Source organism: Drosophila albomicans, chromosome 2R (genome assembly GCF_009650485.2).
Source record: "Drosophila albomicans strain 15112-1751.03 chromosome 2R, ASM965048v2, whole genome shotgun sequence".
Lineage (NCBI taxonomy): Eukaryota > Metazoa > Arthropoda > Insecta > Diptera > Drosophilidae > Drosophila > Drosophila albomicans.
In genome coordinates, this window is record NC_047631.2 from 23,011,036 (window position 1) to 23,033,079 (window position 22,044).

A 22,044-nucleotide genomic window follows, 5' to 3' on the forward strand; every position below is an offset into this window, starting at 1 on the left:
GAAACCAATTGATTTTTACACTATTAATAAAGGCATAATAACTTGGTCATCATATATATGTTAAAGATGCAGATAACGATTTATTTAACTGAATTGTTTGCTTCTTTTTTGCCTTCTGTGTATAACTGCAGATGAAGATTACTTTAGAATTTGGTCATGGTGGTTTTCACCGCTTAAGAGCTGTGACAATTACATAATTCATTTAGCTACACTTTTACCGCTTTACTATAAATATTACCAATCCAGCTGATATAAAATTAACAGTCAAATGAATAGCGGACATCAAATGTAGTTCACTTCCAACGTGGTAATGCAGAAATTTTGCTATTTCGTCTTAGTTTTTAGCGTGAGCTCGCTTGTCTTTGGGCATTTAAAATGTCATAGACCTAAACATACAACAGTGAGCTAAAATAATCAGTGCTTTCGCATACAAATATTAAATATAGTGTCTATTTTACAAGCTTTCTTCAATAGTTGAACATGGCTATCCGGCGGAATATCATCGTGTCATTACAGGAGATGGAAATATTGTAGTTGTTTTTCGTATACCGTATTCGCCAAAACTACATAATATGAACGCGAAACGTCCAATAGTGTTGCTTCAACATGGATTGATGAGTTCCTCCGACACTTGGATAGCTTCAGGACCCAATAATGCTTTAGCCTATTTGCTAGCGGATGCTGGATTTGATGTGTGGATTGGAAACACTCGTGGTAATGTTTACTCAAGAAAAGCCAAGAAACCGTCGTGGAAATTCAGTTGGCATGAGATTGGATACATCGATATGGCAGCTATAATCGATTATGCCTTATGGAAAAACGGACAGAAACAGAGATCCCTTCACTATGTAGGCCACTCTCAGGGTACAACTGTATTTTTCGTATTAATGTCCTTACGCCCTCAATATAATGAGAAAATCAAAACCGCGCACATGCTTGCACCAGTAGCAATAATGAAAAATATAAACAGTAAATGCCTTCGTTGCATAGCATACGTTTGTAGACCAGGGAGCTTAATGAATTACTTGCTTTCTGACGAGGCAAGCATTACATGGAAACTTGAATTAATTATGAAGTTTTTAAAGAAATACGATTGTCCTCTCTTGGCTAACATCTTTCACGAAAAGGACATGAATAAGGTGCGTATATTTAATATTTTTTGTAATTTCAATATAAATCATTTACAAGTATGGTTCAATAGACGGCGAATAATATTGCTATCAGACATTTTCCATCTGGAGGCTCTAATAATCAAATACTTCATTACTTGTTTAACATCCGAAGTGGTGAATTTCGACAATACGATTATGGGCCAAGAAAAAATATAAGAAAATATAGTTCCAAACGTCCACCGTTATATCCAGTCGAAAGAATAAAATCTGAGACGCACTTGTGGTACTCAGACGCTGACACTTTTACTCCTGTGGTTGATGTCTTGACCTTGGCAAGACGTTTGCCCAAAAGTATTCTTCATCGAATGCCGGATCCTAAATGGTCTCACTCTGCGTTTACGGTACACATGCAAGTTCGTAGATTTGTGAATGACCCAATCATTGCTATAATGAAGAGATACGAGCAGAAAAAACCTAAAAAACATATAATGAGAAATATAAGATATATTCTTTGAAAAGTAATACTATAAAATAAAATGATTAATAATATGTACTATATGAATTATTTTGAATAATAAATACCTCAAAAGTTAAACCAATACTAAAAGAATCGTTTCAAACTTTCCAGACATGCTCAAACATTTGTTTAATATTGTCATTTATTTGTGAATTGATACACTTTTGATTCTGATTTGTTGACCCACAGACCCATACATTCATAACTTGCATGCACATACTCATATTATGTTTGTATTCTAGTATTCAAATGTTTATAAATCGCATGTACATATTTAATCATTCGGTTCCTTTGTTGCCGATGCTTTAATACTCCGATGTATCGATTTAGATGTCAGTTGTTATTATCTGTCTGTTAGTCAGTCAATTCAAATATAATCTGGACGGTCATATACAAAATTACGGCACTTTAAGGTTATTTTAGCTTTGACTCCTAAGTTCAAGGACGTTATAAGTACACCATAGCTGTGTTGATTAGATAAATGTGGCTTGCTCGGTGTTAAACCGTTTAAAGAAAGAGAATAATTAATGTGTAATATGTAAATGAAAATTTAACTTAAAGTAAAAGATATTAAAATAATTTATTTATTACGTATAGGTATTGAAAAAAAGCATTTTAAATTCATTTAAACTTCTAAGTGCCTTTGAAATTGTCTGTTTTTTTTTCTTTAAAGACCCGTTAAAATGATGTTGTATGTTTACGTTTCTCTTTCTTTGACTTCTCAGTAAACTACGAGTAAGTCAAAGTGTACCAGAGCACATAACAGTTTTACAGCAGTCGAAGCAGCAGCCACCGAGGCATGGCAAGTAAAAAACACACGGAAGCGTTAAATTGGCTCAAGTGTGCACAACACAAAAAGCTAAAGTGCTGTAACTGCGAATTTTAGACTATTAGTCATGCTTTAATTATTATACTTGTTTTATCTTTAACCTTAATTAAAAAAGTATAATGTTTTTATTTAATGCATGAGTCTGATTAGAGCACGCAAATCAAATAGAGATAGAAAAAGCTTAAATTAGTTACACCCCTTAATATATATTTAGTTACAGGGTGTAGCAAGCCAACGAACGACACAAACGAAAGTGGCACAGAGTCAATCAGGCAGCTGCGTCATTGACAAAAACAAAAGCAAAAATTCGGATCCTTTGAAAATAATGCCAAGAAAGGAGCATTAGAGCACAATCGCGTGGGCAGGGTCAAGGGATTGTGGACGCACATTTAGTTAAAGTTAAGCAGGCGTTGATTGTTTTCGGCGCTCGCCATAAAGTCGAACTAGATTCGCCAACCAGACAAATTAAGAGGCCAAAAGCAAGTAAAAGCAAAAAAGAAAAAAAAAAAATGTACATAATATACTTGTGCAAAACACTGCAGAATGGGTCAAGTGTTTTCATTTGCTGTTGTGCATTATTTTGCATATGCTAAGTTGTTTTTATTTACCCATTCACTCTCTCTTTTGTTTTGGGGTTTTTTTTTGGGTGCGTTTTCGAGATGGCTTGCCATTTTTAATATTATTATTTTTAGACCTGTTCACTTTTAAAATATCGTATATGAGTCTATTAACTTTGTCTGATTTTAAAAACGGCGTTACATAAATGCCTGACTTTATTAAAGCAAATCATTTATGTATGTATGAAAATCTGCATCAAGAGTCATCGAATTTTCACAAAAGAAATAAAAACAGGTCTTTTACAGTCTGTATAGACGATTTTACTTGTTTTTAGTTAAATTATAATTAAATTTTGTGTAGCACTTTGTATCCTTCTGCTGCCAGCTGTATATTTAATACATTTTCGTTGTATTTTATTGTGGTCGGCAAATGTGGGTCGCCGAGTTCAACCCAAAAGGCTTGCAATGATAACGCCGGGCACATTGAGATTTATGAAATTAAAAACAGAAAATTTAATTATAACTTTTACTACACGGCTATACGTATCTTAAACAAATTCAAATGCATCTCATACTTCTTAATAAATTGACGTCAGTTGCCAGCGAATGTTGTTAATTCCCTTCCGCCATTTGTTTGCACTTGAATAGAGTGTTTCGAGTATTACGTATACGTCACGTTGTACAATTTCGTTGACTGCTAAATTGGATTTTCGCACGTATTTATGTATATTACATAATCACGCAGAGTTGCGTGGTGCGTTGCTATTTTAGACTTACTGCTAATGCCAATAATGATTACAAAACGTTCTTGTTTTCACAATCTGTGCAATCAAAAAGCAATTAGTTACCATAAATAGTTAACTAAATAAATATGTTTCGGTTGATTAATTGCACAATGTTTTTTTTTTTTGTGGCACATTTAACTATTTATAATGGTCATTATGTATTTCCAGCCTAAATTGATACACAATTCATATGCATTCAGGACTGTGAGTGTATTCTGTGCCATTGTATGACTATTAATGTGCATTAGTTGATCTCAATAAAGCAAACACATTGCAATGCACCGAGAACGACAATGAAGCAACAATTGTGCACAGAAGTAACAACTATGACTCTCTATCTCTATCTTGATAGTATAAATATTTAAGCTGCCAGACATTATTTGCAATTGAGATCAGAGAGCACAGTGTTTTTGTGTGTTTTTTTTATGTAATATTCTATTTTGGTACCGAAAACTTTTCCTACACTAAAAATATTTTGATGTGAGATTAGGCAAAATACAGCGCTCGTAAATTTAGCAATAATTTTTTAGTGTACGTGTGCCATTCACGCATAATCCTTTTTAAGGAGATAAAGCCAATACTCATTTAATATTTGAAGGCCCGAACTTGCCATAGCACTGTGCAACAAACGACAACAAAATTAAAAAAAAAAACTAAAAAACTTTTTGTCTGTCAATAGTGAAAGGAAGAAGCATTAGTGAAAATTTGTTTCTTCATGAATGAAAAGTTAGGTTCACTCAGAACGCATTATTCATATGTTGCTTAATATTAAGAAAACCAGTAGCTACTCGCAAGTAGCAGTTAAATCCCATTCATCACGCAATCATAACTTGCAACAGAATACCTGTCTGAAGTTGGCTTGTAAAATGCGAGACGGTAGGAAAAAACCTAAATCCATATAATAAAATCTAGAAGTCGACGACTTACTCTAAATAAATTTAATGGCATTGCACGGACTTACCCACAAAACTGGTGCCTAGAGTCGTTTGGGGGTATGAATTTATCTATCCAATGTGAATACTCAAGCTAAATCTAGTGATAATGCCCACACCCACACAAAGTCTGGCGTGCTTATACGATTTACATGAATTATGAGATCGTCTCTGATAAGCGATGCTCATCTCAAACGCATTGAAGATGCTCTGTCCGTGTCGGTTTTAAGTTCAGTTACTTGTTGCGGGCTGTACGTTTCGCATGTGTCACCGGAGTAAGGTCCATCGTAAAAGAGAAAACTTAATTAAGTGCGATTGTTATCCTTCCGATTAAGGATTAATTGTGAGTTTTTTTTTTAACAAAAAAGAACGAATAATATTACATTATCTGTCGTGTGTCGTGTTGTTTGCTCACAATTTGTTGAAACTAAAAAATCTTTTATCGCCGTAAATGTGTGATGAAATATTAATTAGCCTTTGTGAACCATAAACTATACAAAGCTATTTATTAAATACAGTAAATTAAAAGTGTGAATGCGTTTAAAGATAACAGCTTTGAATCTAAGTTTTGTAAGAATTGTGCCTTTGTTTGAATGTGCTTGAATGAAATAGCTTAATTTTAACCAACTTAGTTTACTTTAATAATAAAGCTTTGTTTTGAAAACCATGACACATTCAGCATATTAAATTCAACAAAGAAAGTATTATCTTGAAGCAGATGAGCAAAGTTGCAAGTGGTTGTCATTAGGATACACAGCGAACTAGTGACAAGAACTTAATGAAAAATCGAAGAAACTTGCAACATTTGTAGTTTTGTCTATGCTTGATTGTGAGTGTGTGCGTGTTTTTGCGGCTAAACTAATACAAAAGTAATCAAAGCTGTATGCTGAAAGTGCGCGACGACAACACGACAGGAAGTCAATAAAAATAAACACATTAAAGCAACTTGCGGTCTACAGAATTATGTCGACGACAATTAAGGAAGCGGGAACGACGACAATGGATCCATTGCCGTCGACTGATTCAACGTCAACGGTGGCCAATGCGATTACTCAGACAGTCCAGTTCATAATTAGCAGCACAACATCAACACCAAAGCCACCAAGTAGTTCCCACAGCATCGCCAGTACTGCCTCACTAACCACGATGCCAACGACAGCAGCAGCAACAACAGCAGCAACTACTGCAGAGCTAGCATCAGCAGCAACCACAGCAGCTACAACAACAGCAACAGCAGCAATAGGCATTGAGAAGCTCAGCGTGAGCGATTTAAGCACAGCTCTGCAACATTTTGGAATTGTTGATTATATTGTTTTCATTGCCATGTTGGTGGTCTGTGCCGTAATTGGCTTCTATTTCGGATTCATCGAAAAGAAACAGAAAAAGGAAAAGGGCCAAGTGCCCACCGATGAGAAGGATGGCGATGGCGCTGGCGCTGCTGGCAACGAGGAGCGTCGCGGTTCGGAAGCATTGGATTACTTGGTTGGTGGACGGAAAATGAAAGTGTTTCCGGTCGCGCTGTCACTGGTGGCTAGGTGAGTTACAACCGCAGACACAGTTACAGCTGCTCTATGTAAATGTGCTGGGTGGTTTGCCACTCTGGGCACAACAGGATATACGAGACACATTTAATTGGTCGAATGAGGCGCAAGATGGGTACGAGTGATATGCGGCCTGTTCGGGCAGTTTTGTAATTATATTTACAAATTGAATTCTGCACGAACTTGGCCCATTTATTTTCAGCCAATTTGAGTTGCATTAAATTAGTTTTTATAGCATAGAACTTAAAGAACATTGTTAATGAAATCGCAAGTGGCTACTACTTATTTATATTTAAAGATAAATACATTTGAAATTTTCGATTTATATGCTTTGGTCCTTTGTACGTCTGACTGCTTAGTCAATATTTTTGGGGCCGTTTTTCTGCAAATCAATCAAAAATATGCGCCTAATTTCACATCATTTGCTTCAAGGGGCTCGCGTTTAACCGTGCGTATGCGTGATCCAGCGAAATCGTAGACAAAATGCCAACCCAGCGCTCCGCTGCGTTGTCTGGACCGTGTACCGTTGTTTTGTGAGGCCAAACAATAGAATTTTATTTAAACTTGCCGAGGAATACAGAAAGCAGTCGTTCGAAGTAGATAGTACGATAAAATATTCAGTGTCAGGGTCAAGTTTATTATGGCTGATGATTATGCAGATAATGCTCTTTGATATGACTCGAAAACTTGCGGAACTTTTGCCGGTAAATACAAGAGAATCTGACGCATAAATACAATTTAGCAGCTCGTTTCGTTGCAAAGCCGGACCCTCAAACTAAGCCTGATTGAAGTTATTTAAACTTACGGCAGCCGCAAACTCAAATAATTTGCCAAATTACTTTTTTGTTTTGGCTCGACCTTGGTCCTGGGGCCATTCCATTTGACACGTTTGGTCAAGCACCTTTTGCCGCTGTGTTCTGCTTTGTCCCGGGCGTATTGTCACCGCATTAATGACTGGCAATAGGAATGCTTGTGATTCTCCTGTCCTGCTTTTGGTCATTTGCCTTGCCTGACAATTGTTTTGTGCGCCTTTTATTGTTATGGCATTCTGTTTGTAGTCGTTTTGCTTTCTGCAACAAATTCTGGCGACGTGCTCTGAATTACAATTACATGCCAGCATTTTTTCCCAGATTCTTTTGAGATGTTCCATTATGTTTTTCGTTCTTTCTCTCTCTCTCTCTCTCGATTTATTAAATAGGTCCCGTGCTTGCATCTGCATACTTCAACGCCACTCGTTATCAACTTTTAATGGTGTTTTGGTCTGCGAGCAAAAAAAAAAATAAACTTTTATTTCACTTTAGTTTCGGTTGGAGGCAATGCATTTGTTTAGAGGCTAAATTGAAATGATTGTTGTGACATTTACCATCAGACTTGAATTATGATTACGCTCTTAAATGTGGAAACTGCTTTCAAAACTTTATTAAATTTTATTGCTCAATCACTTAAATGTTTTTATGACAAATTTCTGTTTTCAGTTTTGTTTCGGGCATTTCTTTGCTGGGCACATCAACGGAGATCTACGTCTACGGTACCCAATATGCATTCATACTCATCACGCTGGCCATATCGGGATTGATATCGTGGTACATCTTTTTGCCCGTTTTCTGCAATCTGCAGTTGACATCCAGCTATGAGGTAAGCTGAACGTTGTCTGATTTCAGTATTTCTGTCTTTGTGTGTGTGTGTGTGTATGTGAGTGCGCACTTTATTTCCCTTTAGATTGAAAAATATTTTATAGCATGAATTGCACAATAACAATTGTTACACATTTAACTTCTTTAAGCCTGGCTGTTGTCTGTAAATTGTATTGTAAATTGTGATTTATTCGTGCATGCTAATGTGTAAGTCGAAAGTCGAAAGACTGCGTTATCTCATACTGCAATGGCATATTTATGATGTCGTTATTTAAATCGCAGCGAGAATCACGCTCGGTCATAATATCTGGACAGAGCTCTACTTGCAGTTGTGTATGTAAAATAAAAATAGACGCATCGAATCGGTTTTTGGAAAACAAAAGCGTAGACCAGACACTAGACAAATATGTGTACAAGTTATTTGCCTGTCATGTAGCAGAATTACTCGCACCAGGAAAACCAAAAACCAAAACCAAATGTGAAAAGCGAAAGCATTGTTTTCCCCACTCGAGTTGTTGTTTTATGTGAAATATTTGCGTGCGTTTTGCCCGAAATTCCAAATAAGAGCTTCGTCTACTACATAGAGATAGAGACAGAGCAACAGCCAATTGTTTTGGCTGTGCAGACGGAAATTTGTTCGTTGCTCATAAGCTAGCTACCATGTTTGGCTTACATGGCGTATGGGTAATATTCGATTATGTATGCGCCACGTTGTCAGGCTATATATGTTTGCGTGCGTTCGTTCGTTCGTGTCTATTGTTTATGTGAATATCAAATGAAAAGCGACAACAACAGAGAACAAAACACAACAAAAACAAAAAAAAATATTTCCAGTACTTTGAGCTGCGCTTTAACAAAACCGTCCGTGTTGTGGCCTCAGCACTTTTTACCATAACCACAGTAAGTTTTAATTGATTTGACCAAATATTATTTTAAATTGTTCGAATATTAACCAATTACAAATTTACTCTAATAGTTGATCTGGCTGCCCATAGTGATTTATGTGCCAGCATTGGCCTTCAACCAAGGTAAGTACTCAACATTTTTCTGATCTCGAAGCTGAGTTCGTTAATTTACAGTGACTGGCATAAATGTACATATTATCACGCCTGTGGTTTGCATTGTCTGCATATTTTACACCACGGTTGGCGGTTTGAAGGCTGTCGTCTGGACGGATGTCATTCAAACCGTAATTATGGTGGGCGCCATATTCTTTGTCGTCATTAAGGGGACCATGAATGTGGGCGGCCTGGGTGTGGTCATACAACGCAATCTCGACAGTGGACGTCTCGAATGGCCCGAGTAGGTGTCGCACAATACACAATGCTGAAAATCATAAATATGTGTACTTTCAAATAGATTCACACTCGATCCGAGGGTACGCATGTCCGCGTTTGCTGTATTTGTCGGCTATACGGTGCATTCCACATATAATTTGGGCTGCAATCAAATTATCACACAACGCTATATGTCACTGCCTGGGCTTAAGGAAATGAAGCAAGCCTCGTTGTTATTTATCTTAGGTCTAATTGCATTAACAGCCATTTGTATGTATAATGGTGTTCTGCTCTTTGCCACCTACTACGACTGTGATCCGTTGACCACAAAGGCATGTGACGCGTGTCGCTTTTGTCCACACGGAACTTATGACTAATATGCGTGTATCTTGCAGTTGGCTAAGGCCAAGGATCAGTTGGTGCCATTGCTTGTGATGGATACGCTGAGTTCTATTCCAGGTCTATCGGGCATGTTTGTGGCTGGTGTGTTTAGTGCAGCACTTAGTTCATTATCCACCGGGCTCAACTCACTGGCTGCCGTCTTTCTGGAGGATTACATTAAACCGTTGTACAGGAAACCAATGAGTGAACGCCTAACTGCGATAACTATGCGCCTCTGTACGGTCATTATTGGAACAGCAAGTGTTGCCTTGGTCTTCGTGGTCGAACGTATGGGCACACATGTCATGCAGTTATCCATGACTCTGAGCTCCTTGGCCCAAGGGCCGTTGATGGCTTTGTTTGTTGTGGGCCTGTTGTGCCCCCGTCTTAATACAAAAGTTTGTATTTCAGTTTTGCAAATGGTTTTTCCATGCAAATTGTGACTAATCTATGGCTTTGATGCTTTTAGAGTGCGCTTTTCGGTGCCCTTTGTTCCTTCATCTTTATGACGTGGCTCTGCCTAAATGCCCAAATGGCAATGAATAGCGGCGAGTTGCACTATGAAAGCAAACCAACGACCGTCGAGGGCTGTCAGTATCAGTTCGAACAGCCTTTGGTCACGCCTGCAAATGTCACAGCCGCAGAGCCAGAGTAAGGAATACAAATTGGCCTACTAAATATCTAAGTAGCTAATAATTAGGTTTCTTTTCTCTCAGTTCTATGGGTTTCTTTAAGCAAATCTATTATGTGTCATTCATGTGTTACACACTCTTTTCCACCTTTGTGGGCATCATCTGTGCGTATCTTTCGGGTTTCGTATTTGGGTTCCGTGAACTTGAGGACATCGATGTGGAGCTATTGGCGCCTTGTGTACGAGGCTTCTACAAAATTAATTATGCCAGCGTACAACTCGATGACACTGTTCTAAAGCCAGGCAACGAGAAATCTTAAATTGTACCTTGAAATAAACAAATTGATTACGTATACGCCGTGTTTAACTGCAACTTGTAACTAACAGCCTGACTAATGGAGCTCTATTTTTTTTATTTTATTTTTATTTAGGCCTGTCACTAACAAGCAACAATATACCTATTGAATATTGCCTTAATTCAGAATGTACACTTCATTTAAGGATGCACCAGCGACATTAAGTTTGCATTTTACACAATTCATTCATAAATTTGAAACTGTTTTCTTTAAGCTAACGATTTTTATTGTATTTAGTACTTTGAACGGCGCTATGATTCCAGCATACGAAACTTTGGATCCGTTTTGTTTATTATCAGCATGGTAAGCATATTAAAACACACAGAAATCTTTTAAAATTGTCAACTGAATGTCTTGTATGTCCTTAGCTGCTCTGGCTGCCAGTGGCCATGTATGTGCCGGCTCTCACCTACAATCAAGGTAAGTTTTGACATTCGAATTTCCATAGACACATTGTGCACTACATTGTGCTTTGCAGTGACTGGCACAAGCATCCATGTTATTACGCCCATTGTGTGTATTATCTGCACCTTCTACACGTGTGTGGTAAGATTTAATTAAATTGCTGAGTGAATGGACTATGAGTACAATACACATTTGCTTGCCATTGCCAGGGCGGTCTGAAGGCGGTCATTTGGACAGATGTTGTACAGAGTTTTGTCATGTACGGTTCTATTTTGACAGTGTGTATTAAAGGCACCTACGACGTTGGTGGTCTCTCTGTGGTGTTGCAACGCAATCAAGAGAGTGGGCGTCTTAATGCACCTGAGTAAGCCGTCAACACTCTTGCTTTCTCTGTCTGACTGATTAATTGCACAACTTTATTGCTTCCACAGGTGGACTTGGGATCCAACGGTGCGTTTGTCTATGCTATCTGTCATTGTCGGTGGTACATTGCATAAGATTCAATCGTCAGATGTTAATCAAGTGTCCATTCAACGATTTCTATCACTGCCCAGCTATAGACATGCGAAGTGGACCATGTTTATATTCACAGTTCTGCTTATATTTCTCTTAAGCTGCTGCTGTTATATGGGTCTAGTATCTTATGCGGTATACCATGATTGTGATCCAATTAGCACCAAGGTAGGAACAGAAAATGTCAATCCAATAATGATATTAATGTTTATTTCCTAAGCTTGCCAAGGCCAGCGATCAATTGCCATCGCTGCTAATGATGCGCACATTAGGATCGATTCCTGGTCTGCCAGGACTTTTTGTCTCTGGCGTATTTAGTGCTGCACTGAGCTCACTTTCCACAGGACTCAACTCATTGGCGTGCGTCATCTCACAGGATATGATACGACCGTTGCTTAAGAAGCCGCTTACTGAGCGGCAAATAGCAATATTGCTTCGTGCCATTGTGGTTTTCTTTGGCTTTTCCTGCATGGGCTTAGTAAACATTGTGGAAAAGCTGGGCATGGTTCTGCAATTGGCCACCACGACTTCAGCTGTGTCGATGGGTCCTCTATTGGGAATATACGCCATAGGTGTTTGCCTGCCTTGGATTAATGCAAAGGTATAATTCAATCTCTGAAATTTCTGCAGTACAAATTTAATTTTTTTACAGAGCGTTCTTACTGGCAGTTGTGTGTCATTTATTACACTGGCTTGGATTTGCTTGAAGTCGCAGCTGGCACAAATGAGCGGCGAGATACGTTATCCAAAGATGCCTGTCTCGGTTACTGGCTGCAATTATACTTTTGATTACGCCACTGCTTGGGAGACAATACACAACTACACGTATGTATAAGACGATATTAGGAATCCAACTAAAAATAGTTTTTTTCTCTTCATTTCACTACAGTCCTTCCCCGGAGCGTAATATATATCATTTATCGTTTTTCTGGTACACTGCACTGGGTGGTGTTATATGCACTGTGGTTGCCTTGTTGGCCAGCTTCGTTTTTGGCTGGCAGGATGTCTCGCAGTTAGATCCTGCTTTAATTACACCCTGCATGCGACGCTTTTTGCCTAAGCAAAATTATCAGGCAATTGGCTTGCAAGAACTATTTAGCCTTAAGACTAAAGCGGAGGCTAAAAAAGTGGCTGAGAGTTCGGAGTAGTTTTCTAATGAAATACTTAATAAGTTTAGAATACATACATATACAATAAAATGTTGATTGATTTTTGTTTGTAAAATGGGATTTACACTACATCATTTTTTTGCTGACTTTTCTGTTATTCTTTGTCTTACTTTAAGCAATTATAAATAATGCGTTTTGTGTTTCAGTACTTTGAGAGACGTTTCGATCGCCGTGTGCGCATCTTTGGATCATGTTTATTTGTAATAATGAATGTAAGTATAAATGAAAATTTATTTTTGATTTTGTTTCTAATTAATTGTATTTGACAGATTCTTTGGCAGCCTATTTGCATTTATGTGCCAGCATTGACTTTAAATCAAGGTGATCTTTCAAATATTTTGTGCGACGTAGATAAAATAATTTGAACTATTTTTTTAAGTTTCTGGCTTTAGCGTTCATACAATCGTCCCGCTAACCAGTTTGATATGCATCCTTTACACCAGTATTGTAAGCTGTTTTATTCTTTATTTTTAGAATTGCATTATTAATATATTTGTTTAAATATTTTAAAAGGGTGGCATTAAGGGCGTTGTCTGGACAGATGTCATTCAAGGAGTTGTGATGGTGGGCGCCATGGCTTTTGTGATAGTCAAAGGTACCTATGACTTGGGTGGCTTATCAGTGGTCTTGGAACGTAATCGCCAATACGATCGATTGGTGGGTCCTGAGTAAGCACCAGTAGATTTTGATTATATATTGTAATGTTATGTATGAATGCTTCACAGCATGACGTTCGATCCTACTGTAAGAATGGGCGTTCTTGCCCTGTTTATTGGTGGCGCCTTCTTTAAAACTCAGGCTAATTGCATTAACCAAGCAGCGGTGCAGCGTTTCATGACCTTGCCCAACATTAAGGCAGTGAAACAGACGTTGATAATAGCTCTCACAGGTTTTATAATTGTCATGGCAATGTGTATTTACATTGGCATGCTCGCCTTTGCTGAATATTATCACTGCGATCCCATCTCAACGGGCGTGAGTGGCAAAATTTATATTAAAATGTATACTTTTAACATACCATTTATTTTTCTATGTTCCAGTTGGCACGCGCCAAGGACCAGGTTATACCATTGTATGTGATGCAAAGTGCTGGCGTCATACCTGGCGTTGTGGGTCTCTTTGTGGCTGGAGTCTTTAGTGCTGCACTCAGTTCTCTTTCCACAGCACTTAACTCACTTTCCGCCGTCGTACTCAAGGACTTTATTGAGCCATATCGCAGTCGTCCTCTAACCGAACGCCAGACTGCCTATGTGCTGAGAGCAGTAGTCATTGTCTTTGGCCTCATCTCAATGGCCAGTGTGCCAATAGTACAGAAATTGGGTATGGTAATGCAGCTCTCTTCCACAGTGGCTGCCATTACCTGTGGTCCACTGCTGGGTGCCTTCTCTATTGGCATGCTAATACCTACTGTCAAAACAGAGGTTTGTCGCAAGAGATGTCTTCTTGCTGTCTTTTCTTAAACCAAATTAATTTCATTTCAGAGTTTACTAACTGGCATTTCGTTGGCCGCAAGCTTCGTTTCCTATATTGTGGTACGTGCTCAGATTGCCTTGGCCACCGGCCAGTTGACCTTTCCCACCAAGCCGGTTTCTGTCGAGGATTGTGACTATAGTTTCGAGTTGGCGGCCAATTGGAATGCCACCAGCACAAGCAGCTCGTAAGTTGTTGCTCCAACACTAGGATGCTGTACATATTACAGGCAGTAATCTATTATTCTTTTCTATAGGGCGACGACACATTCGAAAAGCTTCAGCTTGCACGAAGTATCCTTCCTGTGGTATACTTGCATTGGTGCCATGGGAACGATACTCTGCTCGCTGTTGGCTACACTCTACTTTGGCAAACAGGATGTGCGTAAAGTCGATAAGGAGCTTGTTGCGCCCGTGTTACACAAGTATTGGTATGGAAGTTATGAAAGTGTATCCAGCAAGGATGACAAAGAACTCTTCAACTTACAAGAGTCGATAAACACGGCGCAATAAATTCTTTATTCATTTCTGGCAAATAAATTATCTTTATTCCAAAGTAATTGTTGTAGTTTTATTTTAACTTTTAGTTCTGCAACTAACACCAACATCGCATCCATAATTTTGGTAATTTGTAAACAATTTTGTATTTGCCACACCGATACTTACACACACTCACTCTTTCAGTACTTTGAGAGACGTTTCAGCCGGCGTATGCGTTTATTTGGTGCCTCCCTTTTCGTCCTCAAGGCGGTAAGTTAAACTACTTCTAATATAGTAATAGTAGAGGATAAATATGTAATTGTAATTGCAGATCATCTGGCTGCCGATTGCCGTTTATGTGCCAGCTCTGACCTTTAACCAAGTCAGCGGAATTGGTGTTCACACCATTACGCCGATTGTGATTATCATCTGTACTTTTTACACCACGGTCGGTGGTATCAAGGGAGTAGTCTGGACGGATGTTGTGCAAAGTACTATTATGTATGGCTCTCTGATAGTTATTATGGTCAAGGGAACGATGGATCTGGGTGGCATTGATGTTGTCTGGCAGCGAAATTCGGATGGTGGTCGTCTCAATGCACCCGAGTTAGTAGACTTCAAATGCTTTTTTATTAATTCTATAATACTTAAAGTACTTGTTCTATTCTTTACCCAGATGGACTTTGGATCCCACAGTGCGCTTGAGCGTTTTTTCAGTGTTTGTGGGCGGCACATTGTTCAAGCTGCAGAGCACGTCCATTAATCAGGCCACCATACAGCGCTTCATGTCCTTGCCTTCGCTTAAGGAAATCAAACATACGCTTTACATCTTTAGCATTGGTCTGACCCTTCTTTATTTGGGGTGTGTTTATGTGGGTCTTGTGTGCTATGCCACCTACTACGATTGCGATCCAATGAGCACTGGCGTGAGTATGCATATAGTAGAATATTTTTTTGGTTTAATTGTAGTGAATTTCCTTTATTTAGTTGGCCGGACGTCGTGATCAGTTGGTCCCCTTGTTGGTAATGCGAGTGCTGGGAGTTGTGCCCGGTCTGCCAGGTCTCTTCGTATCCGCTGTCTTCAGTGCTGCACTTAGCTCACTTTCGACGTTACTTAATTCTTTGTCTGCCGTTATTCTGGAGGACTTTGTGAAGCCACGCATGAAGAATAAGCCTATGACGGAGCGCACAGTAGCCTTGACGATGCGACTTGTTGTGGTCATATTTGGTATTAGTTCCATATTTATGGTGTATGTAGTCGAGCATTTGGGCATGGTGCTGCAGCTGTCAGCAACACTTCAATCGAGCTTGTATGGACCCATGTTGGGCATCTTTACCGTGGGCATGTTGATGCCTTGGGTAGGCGAAAAGGTAACGAAAAGATATTTGTCGATTCCTATGATTTTATTGCTAAAATCTACTGTATTTTCAGAGTATGTTTTTCAGCAGCATAATATCGTTTAGCATCATGGCTTGGATTGCAGTCAATGCACAGATTGCCAATTTTACTGGCACTTTCCGTCACACGAAGCTGCCAGTTTCTGTTGAGAATTGCGACTATGAATTCGATATGAATCGCTACCTCAATTCGACTTCTGAATAGTGAGTAATTGATTTGTTACAACAAATTTTGGATATTTATTTTATTTTATTTTTTGTTTGTATTTATAGTGAGCCTCACAGCGGCACTTCGATATACCACATGTCATTCTTGATGTATACGATGATGGGCTCCTCTTTGAATATTATAATCTCAAACCTGGCCACATTCATTTTTGGCCGTCAGGATGTGAATTCGGTTGATATTGAGCTTCTGGCACCATTTCTTCAACGTCGCTTCCGAAAGAACAAGGAATACGATGCAGTACCCATGAAACAGCGACCATTTGTAGAAGTTGAACAGTCACACTAAGGTCGAAAAAATATTGCAAGGCATTTAAACCTTTCAAACTTTAAATCTTTCATTCTTCACAACTTGCTTATATTGTTCTTTAATGCATTTATTAGTATAATGAATGGAACATTTAAGAATACTTTATCTAGGCACAATAATATGGAAATAATTTATTTAAATATTTTTGTGTAATTTTGTCTAACATGTTTTACACTGGCCAGTTTTAAAGGTTGAGGGAAAAATGTAAACAGAGGCTTTTGTACTCTTTAATTAAATATAATAATAAATTTGTACAACATTCAATTTATAAAATCATAATAATTTTGTCATACTTAAAACACTTTGTCGACATAGTGTTGTGATTGTCAATTCTAATCCAAAGGGTATATATGAATATACATTTCAAAGGACGAAAATTGACTATCATAGCTCAATGAGGACAATGTTTAAATCTGAATTTATCAAGAGGATCAGGAGTGCGTTCGCTCATCTTCCCTACTGGGCAATGTTTTGCCAAGCGTTCGCAATTTGCGACCCAGCGAAGAATTATTACTCAGCACATAGTTAATGCCTTGAGTCGGGGCGGGTGAATGATAATGACAACGGCATTTCTTTAAAGTGGAGCTGGCGGGAGGTGCGTTTGTGTTAGCCACACGCCGAGTACCAAATTGACTCCAATTACTTGACGTGGACGAATGTTTAGTGTGCTTCATCTTATTGCTGTTGGTGTTGGAGGAAGCGGAAGTTGCTGTTGAAGCTTGATGTAAATTTGGCATGCTGGCTGTTCCCTTGCGCGTTCGTCGTAAAACAGGGCGATCTTGTTTCGGATATACCCTATGACAGTTTGTACAGGGCACTTGAATATAGTCAAATGGATTCCGATCTTGCTGTTGCCAAAGCTGATGCTGTTGTCTTGGCATTTGCTGTTGTTGTTGCTCTTGCTGCATCGATTTTACACTGGAAACATGACAGTGACAGTAAGCATTTGCCGTATGTTGTGAGCGGTCTGAGCTAATACTTCTCGTCTGCGCATCTTGTTCATCTTTCTTTTGCTGCTTCAACAGGCGCTGCTGATTCATGGCCCTATAGTGAATTGTCTGGCTGTCGATAAGCATTTGTGCAATGAATTTGAATTGATTGAGACTCGTATCACTTAACTCGGAAATCTCTAAGGAAGTCGTAAGAATACATTACACTTTCAAATGAGGTAAATAAGATCGTTTTTTTTTCTTACTTGTAGATAGATCGGTATTGAGTTGTTTAAGCATATTTTCTTGCTCTGACATCTCGGACTTTAGCTGATTGACCTTGGACAGCAACTCCTCAAAGTGTTTATCGACTGTTTGTTCAACAGCTACATTCACGGCCTCCAGCACATTCTCGTAGACTATGTTAAAGAAATCTGCGCAGGAGTCTTGAATGTCACGAGCAGGATCTGAAGCACAAGGAGGCGATTCCACTTCATCTTCTTCTTGCTGCTGTTTTAGATACCTTTCTCGCTCGTTTAGTGTAGAGCCTGCATTTGAACGATGTGCAAATTGTCGCTGCTTGTCCATGGGGGGCAGACGGAACTCCACATGAGGTTTAGGGCCAGCGCGTTCTTTCTGCTCCCGAAGAGCCTGCAACCTTAAGAGATCTTCGTAGCACAACTTTGAACATACCTGTGGCTGCGCTCGAGATCGTGCTCCGACATTGGAATCGTTCATTGGCCGGTTCGATTGACGTGCACTTGGACTATAGTTTTTCTTAGGCACATACAATACTTCATATCCGAAATCATCGGATTGCTTTTTAAAACAATAGTTGGGAAACATTGTTTTTGATGCCTTCTTTTTGGAGCTTGAACTACACATTAATTTAAAGAAATAGGTTCAAAAAATATGTAGTTATACTTTTATGTTAATTTAGGGTTCTGTATGAATGTGTGTTTGAGGGCGTGTGGTTGCAATTTCACAATGATAACAAAAATTTCGAATTGATTCATTTGCCTATATATATATACATAATTGGCTATGAAGGAAAAAGCCAGTCAAGTTTTGATATGATTCGAATAATTATAATCGAAATATAAGAAAGGAAGTTAATGTTTCTTTATACGCATCTTCTCTCGAAAATGATATCTTAACATCTTTCAAGCAAATCGACTCGTGTCTTATGTTTATATTAAAGTCATAAAGTTGACGTTCGTTTTCCCTTTTTTCTTCTTAATTTTCGAATCGTGACAGTTGTCTGTCAACTTGTCTCGGTAATGGCATTTCAATTAGAACTTTGGAAGCAAATTACGAAAGTCTAATTGCAAAAATTATACAGCCAACGGAATGGTCTGTCTGCAGCAGCTTTAACTTGAAATAGAAATAAATGAACTTTGTACTTACCACACACAATAGAGAATGAGTACTGATTGATACATTCGCCTTTGTTGAATGTCCATTAGCTTTTCTGCTCATTAAAGCAATTGAGTACAGGAGAAACAGCACTGACTTTGATTTAAGTGTCAAATCAGTCTTGAGGTTATTTTGTATGAAGTATGCCAACAGTTATGTAATATTTGCTAATGATATTCCATAAGGAAAATCACCTTTGGCTGGTTGCAAAAGCCTGGAAGACAATATCGAGTATGTTCTCACATTCTCAGCAGAGAAAGTCGTTCAATTTGCTGTGTTGACTTTTGGTATTTTCCCGTTGACGTCAAGAGCCGCAGTCACCCCGCCACAACAATTATAAATGAAGTGAGAATGAAAATGAGCTGAGGACTGCCATGTCCTCAAATGCTGTGGCATATGTCCTCTTGCCTCTTGATGTGCCTGGCACTCTTCACTCTTCATTCACTTCACTCTCTGCTTGCCCTTGAGCCCATTGTGCGCTGAAGCGTTGAGACCAAAGAATGAAATTTGTGGCGCGTGCCAGAATGAATTAAAATACTTAAAGGACCGCAGATTTTTGACAATATTGACCTTTATTCTTTGTATTCTCCCCGCTTTATGCACATAATTATGAAATAAATATTAGCTTAAATCGAATTGACTAAAACGTTATGCTCTATTAACTCTTATGCTTTAGTTACAAGTTGGTGTATAATATATATGTATATATAGCTTTTGGTTTTTCATGCTTGGACAACTTTTGTACGCTGCGCACTTCAGACGTACACTGACTATGAAATGTTTATGTACAAACGATGCTTATGCATACATAATGTATAGTAGTTGACAGAATAGAGATACGATTAGGATTAGGTATAGAGTAGAGTATAAATACTTAGTTGGCTTTACAATTAGTTGGGCTTAAAAGAAATGCAACTATTTTGAATTTCGTGTAAATAAATAACATCAGTCTGATAAATTGTAGGAGTGTTGTAAAATTTGATGACTGCTGATCTAACATCACTTGGCACAGGAGTCCAAAATTGAATTCAAATTTAAAGTATTCCGTGTATAAATAATTTGGAAAAGAAGTATAGTAAACTATTTCGTAAGGAACCGACTGAATAACTTTTTAGTTGTTCTGCTGATTATGCCCCTCAAAGTTGTGATGTTAAAACAGCATTCGTTACAAAGACTCATTGAGTTATTAAAAATAATTCATACGTATCACTTATAGTCTAATGCATAAATACTTAAGATACTATAGATTGCAGAGGGAGATGCTTGCATTGAAATTCGTAGAATATCTACATATAGTTAAATAGTAATTTGCATGAAGTTTCCGCTATGCATACACAACTGTCGCTCTTATTGTCTAAGCCTCGTATAAACCTGCCTGGTATTATTTTTCTTTTTGCTTACAGAAACTCCGCATCACTGAACGATGTCGGACCGTGGACCGCAAACGTTGAACGCTTACGGGTCGTATGCGCCAGCTATCATACCTCCGACATGGCCGGAACTGTAATCACCTTATTGGGTCGCTCACAGATGACCACACGGGCGTTTGTCTTATTGGTGGAACGACGTGATACCGTTAGCGAGGTGGTCAGTGTGCGCATGGAATCACAGCTATTATGCAGGCGTCGGCCCACTGTATGACAGCGATTCTGCTGTGAGTTGTTGCGATAGGATTTACAGCAGCAGGTGAACCACTTAAAGGGCGGAAAACGACTGGGGATAAGGGAGTTAAGTTAAGTTAAGTGGAGTTAGGGAAAGTTAGAAAGGGTACTTCGAATCAATGACAACTCAATGCTTACCTGAGTGTGCGAAATACCTGTGAGGAGAACAGGCAATATATAAGTGGATTTGCGGCCGAGTTAAGTGGTGCAAGACTCTGGATGAATGTGGCAATGGCAATGTTAGTCTGCGAATGCGGTATTTGGCCAAAGACCTGCAGCAGATCGAAGATGATATAGGGTGACCAGCAGATGATAAACACAAACACAATCGTCAACGTCATCTTCACCGTTTTAACCTTGGCGCGTGGTATAATGCCCCTGGAGCTGGCACGTCGCGTTGCAGCCGCACCGAAACCTACACGTTCTAGGCGATACACCAAATGAGAAGAGAAAACATGGGCAGCTGAGACAACCTACCTGTGGGCACAAATATGGAGCCTTTGGCCCATATAGTCTTCACAATAATTGCATAGCAGGCGGAGATTATTAGGGCTGGAATTGCAAACAATGTTGCCGAGACCAGACTCATATAAACTTGCCAGGCCATGGGTGAGCCCAATTCAATCCAGCACTGTGGATGGCCCTGTATCAGCTTCTCCTCATAAAGCACCAATATGGGCAGCGAGAAGAGCGCCGAGAGCAGCCAGGCGCCAGCGACCAAATGACGAGCCCGTTTCCCTGTAAAAGGCAAGTGCAAACAAAGTGCCACAAACATTTTTCCTTGTTACGTTGTCGTCAAGTGCCAAACATTTTCCAATTAAAAAAGTTTTGTGACTGAGTGACTTACATGACTTTGAGAAGTTCATGGGATGCGTTATTGCATCGTATCTGTCAATGCTCATGGCCACCAGCACATAGGTGGAGGAGTATGTGACGCACACCTGCGAGAACCGAATGACCTTGCAGGCCAGATTACCAGCCCGCCACGATATTGTAATGCGCCATATAATGTCCGTCAGCACATTCAGCAATCCAACAAAAAGATCTAAAAAAAAAAAAATAACGAGAATTGAACAAGCACACACATAGTATTATACCTCAGGGGATTGCTCACCTGCCAGCGCCAGTTGTTTGATAAAGTAGTTCATTCGCGACTTGCGATTTTTATTGATGAACATCACAAAGAGCACCGCCGAATTGCCCAGAACAATGACGGTGAACAGTATCCAGAGTACCGCAAATTGTTCCGTCTGTAAAAGAAAGGAGAAAGTGAAAGTCAGAGTCAACTACAAGTACTTACGTGCGTGATTTTAAATACGCTTCACTAACCGCCCATAAAATTCATCGTCAACAAAGTGTTAAGAGCGGAAATCACGCATAAAACTCAATTTAATATCACAGCAATTTCAGGCGCACACCCACACACATACACATACTCAGCGTCACACACAAGCGCCTTTGTTTATGGCTCTTTAAATAGCCATAAAAATGATAGACACTAACTGAGGCGTGGGGAG

At 39.0% G+C, this 22,044-nt stretch overlaps 4 protein-coding genes across 10 annotated transcripts in view; 2 read left to right on the forward strand and 2 right to left on the reverse strand.

Moving 5' to 3' along the window:
• The first annotated feature begins 269 nt into the window (after positions 1-269).
• LOC117574776 (lipase 3-like) lies at positions 270-1,678 on the forward strand. 2 transcript variants are annotated; one of them, XM_034258725.2, is made up of 4 exons: positions 270-400; positions 462-1,139; positions 1,202-1,286; positions 1,365-1,678. In XM_034258725.2, the coding sequence occupies exons 1-4, from the start codon at positions 311-313 to the stop codon at positions 1,625-1,627; spliced, it is 1,116 nt and encodes a 371-aa protein (XP_034114616.1). In that variant the 5' UTR covers positions 270-310; the 3' UTR covers positions 1,628-1,678. The 2 variants fall into 2 exon arrangements, with proteins under 2 accessions (XP_034114616.1, XP_034114615.1); XM_034258724.2 differs by having other exon boundaries at positions 1,202-1,676.
• A 3,280-nt stretch (positions 1,679-4,958) lies between these two features.
• On the forward strand, positions 4,959-16,831 carry LOC117576209 (sodium-coupled monocarboxylate transporter 1). 4 transcript variants are annotated; one of them, XM_052006401.1, is made up of 11 exons: positions 4,959-5,075; positions 5,675-6,267; positions 7,749-7,908; positions 12,786-12,851; positions 12,909-12,960; positions 13,019-13,086; positions 13,153-13,307; positions 13,365-13,614; positions 13,680-14,060; positions 14,121-14,296; positions 14,366-14,680. In XM_052006401.1, exons 2-11 carry the CDS (start codon positions 5,696-5,698, stop codon positions 14,619-14,621), a joined length of 2,136 nt encoding a protein of 711 aa, XP_051862361.1. In that variant the 5' UTR covers positions 4,959-5,075; positions 5,675-5,695; the 3' UTR covers positions 14,622-14,680. The 4 variants fall into 4 exon arrangements, with proteins under 4 accessions (XP_051862361.1, XP_034116701.1, XP_034116700.1 ...); XM_034260810.2 differs by having other exon boundaries at positions 5,692-6,267; positions 14,366-14,678; XM_034260809.2 differs by lacking the exons at positions 12,786-12,851; positions 12,909-12,960; positions 13,019-13,086; ... (3 more) ...; positions 14,121-14,296; positions 14,366-14,680 and adding exons at positions 10,790-10,855; positions 10,921-10,972; positions 11,031-11,098; ... (3 more) ...; positions 12,123-12,295; positions 12,360-12,688 and having other exon boundaries at positions 5,692-6,267.
• LOC117576212 (uncharacterized) lies at positions 16,733-18,934 on the reverse strand. Of its 2 annotated transcripts, XM_034260818.2 has the most exons (4): positions 18,858-18,934; positions 17,717-18,327; positions 17,501-17,650; positions 17,311-17,439 (listed from the first exon to the last, which is right to left on the reverse strand). In XM_034260818.2, the coding sequence occupies exons 1-4, from the start codon at positions 18,911-18,913 to the stop codon at positions 17,435-17,437; spliced, it is 822 nt and encodes a 273-aa protein (XP_034116709.1). In that variant the 5' UTR covers positions 18,914-18,934; the 3' UTR covers positions 17,311-17,434. The 2 variants fall into 2 exon arrangements, with proteins under 2 accessions (XP_034116708.1, XP_034116709.1); XM_034260817.2 differs by having other exon boundaries at positions 16,733-17,650; positions 18,858-18,932.
• A 487-nt stretch (positions 18,935-19,421) lies between these two features.
• LOC117576211 (cardioacceleratory peptide receptor) overlaps positions 19,422-22,044 on the reverse strand; it is a 36,661-nt gene continuing 34,038 nt past the window's right edge. Inside the window, exons 3-7 of one of the 2 annotated variants that reach the window (XM_052006402.1) lie at positions 21,642-21,777; positions 21,375-21,572; positions 21,005-21,265; positions 20,666-20,942; positions 19,422-20,579 (exon numbers count right to left, since the gene is read on the reverse strand). In XM_052006402.1, the coding sequence (XP_051862362.1) occupies positions 20,345-20,579; positions 20,666-20,942; positions 21,005-21,265; positions 21,375-21,572; positions 21,642-21,777 (1,107 nt within the window). In that variant the 3' untranslated portion in view covers positions 19,422-20,344. Of the gene's footprint in view, positions 20,580-20,665; positions 20,952-21,004; positions 21,266-21,374; positions 21,573-21,641; positions 21,778-22,044 lie in introns of both variants that reach the window. The other variant, XM_034260816.2, reaches the window with a different exon arrangement.

Excerpts from the sequence above, each read along its gene's own strand:
- LOC117576212 (XM_034260817.2), bottom strand. The coding sequence starts at position 18,913 with ATGGACATTCAACAAAGGCGAATGTATCAATCAGTACTCATTCTCTAT. Across the intron at positions 18,328-18,857 it reads CTCATTCTCTATTGTGTGTG|TTCAAGCTCCAAAAAGAAGG; the intron begins GTAAGTACAAAG and ends ATTAATGTGTAG. Across the intron at positions 17,651-17,716 it reads CAATACCGATCTATCTACAA|AGATTTCCGAGTTAAGTGAT; the intron begins GTAAGAAAAAAA and ends CGACTTCCTTAG.
- LOC117574776 (XM_034258724.2), top strand. The coding sequence starts at position 311 with ATGCAGAAATTTTGCTATTTCGTCTTAGTTTTTAGCGTGAGCTCGCTT. Across the intron at positions 401-461 it reads ATAGACCTAAACATACAACA|CTTTCTTCAATAGTTGAACA; the intron begins GTGAGCTAAAAT and ends CTATTTTACAAG. Across the intron at positions 1,140-1,201 it reads ACGAAAAGGACATGAATAAG|ACGGCGAATAATATTGCTAT; the intron begins GTGCGTATATTT and ends ATGGTTCAATAG.
- LOC117576209 (XM_052006401.1), top strand. The coding sequence starts at position 5,696 with ATGTCGACGACAATTAAGGAAGCGGGAACGACGACAATGGATCCATTG. Across the intron at positions 6,268-7,748 it reads GCGCTGTCACTGGTGGCTAG|TTTTGTTTCGGGCATTTCTT; the intron begins GTGAGTTACAAC and ends TTCTGTTTTCAG. Across the intron at positions 13,087-13,152 it reads GCATCCTTTACACCAGTATT|GGTGGCATTAAGGGCGTTGT; the intron begins GTAAGCTGTTTT and ends ATATTTTAAAAG.